A 7693-nucleotide genomic window follows, 5' to 3' on the forward strand; every position below is an offset into this window, starting at 1 on the left:
AGGGATATTGTTATAATTAATAATAATAAGAAAATTGGAGAAAAATATGAAGAAACAGGAAGTTCGGTGATAACAGAAATAATACCAGGTAATAATGAAGAAGAAATAAATCAAGAAGAAGAAAGTGATGACAGTTATTATGAAATAGAAGAGTTAGAACAACAAAGTAATGTAATAGAAGATAACATCCCAGATATTATTGATGAAGTAGAAAATGATGAAAATAAAGAAAGTAATACTGCAGAGATAGAAACTATAGAAACTATAAATACAAAACGACAACGGAAAAAACCAGCTTACCTGCAAGATTATGTATTACTTACGTATGATGAAGTCATGAAGTCTGCTGAAAAGAATAATTGGGAGAAGGCCATAAATTCGGAGAAGGAATCATTGGAAAGTAACAATACATGGGAAATAGTTGATGTAGGAAGAGCAAAAGGACACAAGATATTGTCAAGTAAATGGGTATTTTGTATAAAAGAAAATGGTACTTACAAAGCAAGACTTGTAGCAAGAGGCTTCGAACAGCAAAGCATTGACTATCAAGAAATATATAGTCCAGTAGTAAGTCAATCAGCAATAAAATCATTAATAGCAATTGCTGCTTCAAAGGAATATGAAATGATAACTTTTGATGTGAAAACAGCATTTTTGTATGGCGAGTTAAAGGAAGACATATTTATGTATATTCCTGAAGGATATGAAAGACAGCCTAATAAAATTTGTCATTTAAAGAAAGGACTATATGGGCTAAAACAGGCACCAATGACATGGAATAAAAGATTTACAGAAACTTTAAGGAAACTTGGACTGAGAGCTTCAAAGTCGGATCAGTGTGTGTTTTTTAATGAAGACAAAACTATAATATTGGCTATATATGTTGATGACGGTTTGGCCATATCAAAAGACAAGGAAAAGTTATTACAGATCTTGCATCAATTGGAAAAAGAATTTATCTTAAAAACATATGAACAACCTCAAAACTATATAGGTTTTGAAATAAAAAGATCAGAACAAGGCATCTTGTTGCATCAGCAGAATTATACAGAAAAATTACTTAGAAAATATAATATGTATGATTCCAAAGCTGCAGATACTCCATGCATTGTGGGAAAGGAAAATGAATCTAAGGTGGCTACGTCAAATTTCCCATACAGAGAACTAGTTGGTGGATTATTGTATTTGTCAACCAGGTCAAGACCAGATATCAGTCAAGCTGTGAATGAAGCAAGTAAAAAGGTAGAAAATCCATCAAGGCAAGACATATTAGCAGTAAAGAAGGTGTTGAAGTACTTGAATGGAACGAGAGATAAAGGGATTTTGTATAATGCTGGGAAAGATATTACAAGATTGCATGCATATTGTGACTCAGATTATGCAGGTTGTACAGAGACCAGACGAAGTACAACAGGGTTCATAATAATGTTGGCAGGTGGACCTATAGCTTGGTGCTCCAAAAGACAGCCGATAGTAAGTCTATCGTCAACTGAAGCGGAATATATAGCAGCAGCAGATTGCGTTAAAGAGTGTTTATACTTAAAGACTTTTATAAGTGAATTAATTGGTAGCAGTATTAAGATTAGTTTGAATATTGATAACCAGAGTGCTATCCAATTGATTAAAACAGGTTCATTCAGCAAGAGATCTAAACATATAGATGTGAGATTTTATTTTATACACGAAAATTATAAGAAAGGATATTTAGATGTTATATATTGTCCTACAAATTATCAGATAGCGGATATGTTGACGAAACCACTATATAAAGAAAAATTTAAATTTCATTGCGATAAAGTTGTTGTGTAAATTGAGAGTTATAATTAGAAGTGTTTAAGTTAATGTTTTGAAAACTTGTTTAAGTTAATGTTTTGAAAACTGATGTGTTTCTGAAGTAATTATAAGGTATTTTTAATTTATGTTCATATATTAAAAATAGGAGAAGGTGTTAGGAATTTATAGTCTATGACATTTAAAAAATGTAGGGTTGTTAGTCTATGAAAAAGAATGACTGTGGTGTGAATTGTCATGATGTAAAAACTAGTGAGAACAATGTTATAATTCCTAACAAAATGTGATTGTATTTCTTTAACTATTAATAAAGGCTTTCAAGAATACCAGAAGTTTGAATACCTACAATAGTTTGTATATGCGATACGAATATGCAAAGCAGCTCCGCTTCAGTGGGAACAACTAACAACTACCTCTTTTCACAGCTGAGCCCCGACCCGCTACGCCTCAATGGAACCGCAGCGTTAGATGTCATATCTTATCAAATGTCAAGTTTTATTGTCATTTCTCAATATCGGTAGAGGTTAGGAAATGAATATAAACAAAATTTATCATGAATCCCAAAAGCGAAGAAGCACGTAACCGTGACGAAAACCCATTTGAGGGAATGGTTATTGCAAGTTCAGAATCATTAGACAACTTAGAAGGCCGCAGTGCATGTCCGCGGTGCGGCAAATCACGAATGTATTTCTGCTATACATGCTACGTGCCAGTTTCCCTTATTGCAGGAAAAATTCCAGAATGCAAGGTAGGTAACTCTCAAAGTCTTTGTCTAGGTGTCTGATAATACGACCAGAACAGACCGTGGGAATCTATGATGTTTCATTCATTGATCTAATGTATACTCCTTTTTTCAGCTTCCAATAAAAGTGGATATAATTAAACACCGGCGAGAAATAGATGGCAAAAGCACTTCCGCACATGCAGCCGTTTTAGCACCAAATGATGTCACCGTTTACACATATCCAGATGTGCCTGAATATCCCCAGGATGGCAAAACCGTATTATTGTTTCCAGGAGCAGAGGCTAGAACTGTCCAGGAATTGTTTACTGGAAAAGACAATGCTCCTAGTTATTCTGATCTGTTGTTAGCAGAACTACCTTCTGGTTATAATGTAGGAACATTAATGACAAAAGTATTAAAACATCAAGACATCAATGAAATTCAGCATGCCCATAAGTTTCCAATAGACAGAGTAGTTCTTATAGACAGTACATGGAACCAGAGTAGAGGAATATATGCTGATGAAAGACTTCAAAAGATACCCACAATAGTGCTCCAGAGAAGAGCATCCCAATTTTGGCGCCACCAGAAAGGTAGCCCCAGGTGGTACCTTTCAACAATAGAAGCCTTACATCAGCTGCTGCTGGAGCTACATATATGTGCATGGGGCAGGAGTGAACAATATAAGTCATTCCTAACAGTATACAGTCCTGTGCACAAAGACAACAACCATCCCCAGTGTCAACCTTACATAGGACAATATGACAACCTGTTGTATTTCTTTAAATTTATGTATGAAAAATTACATAAACTGTACAAGCATGAGAGCTTATTAGCATATACCAGACCAATGACATAGCTTCAGTGTCATTAAGTTTTGTCTACACCTATTTAAGGTTAAATATTAGGTAGGAACATCAGAGATGTAAATTATTGATAACTTAACTCAGTGATAGCAATTAATTTTTAAGAGTTACTCTGTATAAGAAAATTCATTGAATAATACAGTAATAAAATTAAGAAATGTGAGTACTTTTACTATTTATACTCTTTTATTTGTTATAAAAAATATTCCTATTATTACACAAGTAACAAAAATTAAGTAATTCCTATAGGTAAATGGAAATTTGTAGATTAAAATTAATGTTGACAATAATAATTCATATTGAGTTCCATGAATACTAATTTTATGGTTACCTCATATCACCATCACAATACATACCAATTACATACAGAAAGTGGGAATATAAATGATTCACTATTATCAATATAGAGTAAATATGAAAGGTATAATTTAATAAACTTACAGTATAAAGCTTTACAATGGCAATTTTAACCATTAATAATGTATACGTTTCCAAATACTATATGATGTTTCCTGCAGTATCAATTACTTCCTTACAGAAATACTTCACCTAACACAACAGGAAATGTATGAACAAATCTAGTCTTAACCGTCTCCACACCAAGTTGCATCCGTATCAGTTCAGATTATCTTGCCTTGAAACTTTAACTTGGAAACAAATTGACTTTTACATGTATAATATAATTGTTGAAAATCCTGATACTACTAAGATTTATGGATAATACAATATCAATCTATAGTTATTGCCATAAATACAAATCTGAGGGTCAACTACATTTTAATACAGGTTATAAGTTTTATAACTGTTTTTTGAAAGTTCATAATCATCTCCTGATTTTTTTATGATTAAACACACATACAGTGTTTCTGACAGCCTGTTGTTATAGTTTACGCAAATCTAAAACAAATACACTGCCGTCACTAGCGCTTGCGCCAACCTTCGTGCCTCGTGAGTTCCAGCAAACTTCAAAAATACCTCCTGTGCCTTTGTATGAGTGCACAAGACTTCCAGTTTGTGTTGACCATATGTGCACACACTTATCAAATGATCCACTAGCAAGGAATTTGCCATCAGGTGAAAATGCCACACTGTAAACTGGTTCAGTGTGTTTTGTGAGTGTATGTATGCACACACCTCGTTCAACATCCCATAAGCGGACTGTGCTGTCAAAAGAAGCACTTGCCAAGATCAGATTCATGTTAGGATTCTGTGTTCCAGGCCCTGTAGGTGACCATTTGATTGTGTAGATTTCTTTTGAGTGTGCTTGTAAGTCATGCACACATGTGTCCTGTTTCATGGACCAAATCTTTAAAGTCATGTCATCTGAACATGATGCTAATAATTGTCCTTGAGGATCCCATTTTATGGCATTAACTTCATTCTGAAACAATATGAAGAATATTGAATTATGATGACTATAAACAATTAAATAGCAAAAATATTTGTATGTTTACTTACAGTATGACCTTGAAAGCTTTTGATTGGCTTATCAGCATTAAGTTTGCACACATGAATACACTGATCAGTAGAGCATGAAGCAAAGGAAGTGTTGGTCTGCCAGTCAACATCAAGAGCTGGGGCTAAATGGAATGAGAACTGTTGTGTGCATTGTCCTGTTGATGCATCCCAAATAATTGTTGTCTTGTCAACCTGAAATAAATTATTGCTATAAAATAATAATAATTGGTTATCACTAACTTCTGCCATTGGTTCACACATCCTATGTATCACTTTTTTAATTAGGGCCATGAGTCAATCAGTCTATCAACTTACCCCTGCACTCAAAATATAGTTTCCTCTTTTGTTCCACTTTAAAGCAAATATGGGACCTTTATGTTGGCCTAGTGTTGATGCCAAGGTACCATCTGTGGTCCAAATGCGAGCATAACCATCATATGAGCCTGTGGCAAGGAGGTTTCCATCACACTGCAAGGACAAAGAATAACAATGTTGTCACTGATTGTTATAATATTGCTACAGAAAGTATAGTGTACTTTATGTGCATGATTCACTTACGTTCCAGTCTAATGATGTGACATCTTTGTTGCTGGGTACTTCAGCACCACCCTTTTGTATGCAGTGCCTCAACACCAACTGATTGGGGGTAGTGGCTGGATTGTCTGACATGTCCCATATTCTGAAATTATTGTATGACATCAAATGATTGAAACTCAAATAATATAATAGAGTTCAGTAATAAATATAAACAACCCTGTGCCCTTACCAAGTACCATACATATTAACCCAATAGGAGTGTATTTGAGTGTATGTTTTATTAATTTGCTTTCAAACACTTTGTAATAAACTACATACCTAGCAGTGCTGTCTCCTGATCCACTAGCCAACAGGTCCGTGCTGGGATTCCAAGCACAGATGAACACCTCAGATTCATGTCCTCTGAGCACGGTGGCTTTGCTGGCAGGGATTTCTATGGACTGATCCATATCCATTGCCTCTGGAGCACTGGGAGTTGCTGCCCCACCAGGAGCAGCTGCCGCAGCGTTACATGTGGTACCCTGAAGAAAGTGTAATTAAACAATCTTTACTTATTATCTTTTTAAAGAATTTAATAATTAAACTCTTGTGTTTGTTGAAAATTAATTTCTATGAAACTTATAACTGAACTGAATTTATTACATAAATAGGCATAAAACTTAGTAATCCTTCAAACCCTCTAAAATTTATTTCATTTTACACTTAATAATAACTGTAGCTCAACCTTGTATTATGTGTACTGCATAGTTCTAGTATATACAGTAGAGAAAATTCTGAATTCTTACATCAACTCCATTTTGTTCCCCACCAGAGCCAGGTTCTGCCTTAATTGCTTGCTTTTGAGCATTATGTGCGTTCTGCCTTGCAGCTACGATATCTGGTGTGACTGCATCAATCAAACTTAAACTTTCTGTGAGCCGTGTTTCTGTGCCTGGTGAAAAAGACAGGTGTTGTCAAGGACTTCGTATGACTCATTACACAGATTACTGAAAGCATTAATCTATATCTAAAGTTTATTTTCAAGTGCAAAATTACTGAAAGTTTGTAGACACTTGGGGAATTAAGTTCCAAGTAATCAAAACATACCATCTTCTCCTATTGTTATTTCTGCTTCCGTGTATTGTAATCCTTTTTGTAATATATTAAGCAAAGCAGCAGGTGGCACTAAGGCTCCATTGATGTTACTCTGAGATATGTGAGACTCAATACCAAATGTATATGCAGAGTGATGAAATCCTGAAAATTAAAAAATGTTTGTAGGTAATTGAATCTAGCAAAATTTGATGCATATTTGACAGAATGGTGTGTAAAAGATGTAAGGTTTGGATATTTTCAGATTCATTTGGGGAATCCACAAGAGGTTACGCCGTAGCTGTAAAATGTTGTCTCGTATATTTTTTTTTAAGTAGATGAATTGAAATTCACTCGTGTAATATATTACGATGAAGCAGGTCTTCTACGAATTAGAAACGAGATATGTCGTCGAAGAACTAGTTAGCGTCTGAAAGTTCAATGAACCATACCTGATTCCTGTAAATAGCGATACACAAGAAAATTGACTTCGTCACTGGAAAAACTCATTTTGTTTTATAATTTAATACATTCAGGGGAATAAATTGATCAATTTTCGTTAGAAACCGATAGAAAACATTTAACCCCTTTTATTTACTTCGCACCGATCATTGATTGTAAAGCAAAAATCTTTTGTCTGTGGTCAGACACTGAGACACACTTTCAGAAAAGATATTCTCAGCGGTTGATTGATTTTTATAGCAATCAAAAGTACAGATGGCGCCATCGTCGTCTGTTCATCAATCCTCTTGTTGTCATAACAGTTCTTTATCTTCCTATTTTCTGGAAGATCACAAACAACCGAAAATTATAATCATATCATATCTAATCAGACACTCCTCACAGTTTTATTGCCATATAAATGATTTAATTTACGCATTTAAACAAAAAAAGGGATCTTCAATGAATTTAATGCAAGCAAGTAAAACGACACGGGGCGCGGCGACACGATATACAAATAGGAATAGTACATAGTAACAAATATACTAAACGAACTGTCCATACACGAATGTAATATTGCTTATATCATCTGGGGACAATATAGCTTCACAAAGTGAAATCTTTCTTCAAATAGGTTCAGTAGTTTCGGAGGCAGACTTTAGGGTACAAACAAACAAAATAGGGAAAAGAGGACCACTCTTTTATAGAATTCTACAGAAGCATAGAAATTTATATAACATCAAAATAAAACAAAAAAACATGTCAGTCAATCTAAGCTAAAGTTATTTCAAACTATCCTGTTTAC

At 34.4% G+C, this 7693-nt stretch overlaps 2 protein-coding genes across 2 annotated transcripts; one reads left to right on the forward strand and one right to left on the reverse strand.

Annotated features, from left to right (window-relative positions):
- The first annotated feature begins 2204 nt into the window (after window positions 1-2204).
- On the forward strand, window positions 2205-3556 carry LOC124640426 (tRNA-uridine aminocarboxypropyltransferase 1). The gene is made up of 2 exons (XM_047178204.1): window positions 2205-2539; window positions 2649-3556. The coding sequence occupies exons 1-2, from the start codon at window positions 2345-2347 to the stop codon at window positions 3372-3374; spliced, it is 921 nt and encodes a 306-aa protein (XP_047034160.1). The 5' UTR covers window positions 2205-2344; the 3' UTR covers window positions 3375-3556.
- On the reverse strand, window positions 3546-7091 carry LOC124640418 (F-box-like/WD repeat-containing protein TBL1XR1). The gene is made up of 8 exons (XM_047178189.1): window positions 6900-7091; window positions 6463-6612; window positions 6162-6307; window positions 5695-5897; window positions 5398-5518; window positions 5155-5307; window positions 4840-5031; window positions 3546-4762 (listed from the first exon to the last, which is right to left on the reverse strand). Exons 1-8 carry the CDS (start codon window positions 6955-6957, stop codon window positions 4262-4264), a joined length of 1524 nt encoding a protein of 507 aa, XP_047034145.1. The 5' UTR covers window positions 6958-7091; the 3' UTR covers window positions 3546-4261.
- Between the last annotated feature and the right edge of the window lie 602 nt (window positions 7092-7693).

The sequence above is a fragment of the Helicoverpa zea genome, chromosome 2 (genome assembly GCF_022581195.2).
Source record: "Helicoverpa zea isolate HzStark_Cry1AcR chromosome 2, ilHelZeax1.1, whole genome shotgun sequence".
In the NCBI taxonomy this organism is placed as follows: domain Eukaryota; kingdom Metazoa; phylum Arthropoda; class Insecta; order Lepidoptera; family Noctuidae; genus Helicoverpa; species Helicoverpa zea.

Excerpts from the sequence above, each read along its gene's own strand:
- LOC124640426 (XM_047178204.1), top strand. The coding sequence starts at position 2,345 with ATGAATCCCAAAAGCGAAGAAGCACGTAACCGTGACGAAAACCCATTT. Across the intron at positions 2,540-2,648 it reads GAAAAATTCCAGAATGCAAG|CTTCCAATAAAAGTGGATAT; the intron begins GTAGGTAACTCT and ends TCCTTTTTTCAG.
- LOC124640418 (XM_047178189.1), bottom strand. The coding sequence starts at position 6,957 with ATGAGTTTTTCCAGTGACGAAGTCAATTTTCTTGTGTATCGCTATTTA. Across the intron at positions 6,613-6,899 it reads TCGCTATTTACAGGAATCAG|GATTTCATCACTCTGCATAT; the intron begins GTATGGTTCATT and ends TTTAATTTTCAG. Across the intron at positions 5,519-5,694 it reads TCAGGAGACAGCACTGCTAG|AATATGGGACATGTCAGACA; the intron begins GTATGTAGTTTA and ends CAATAATTTCAG.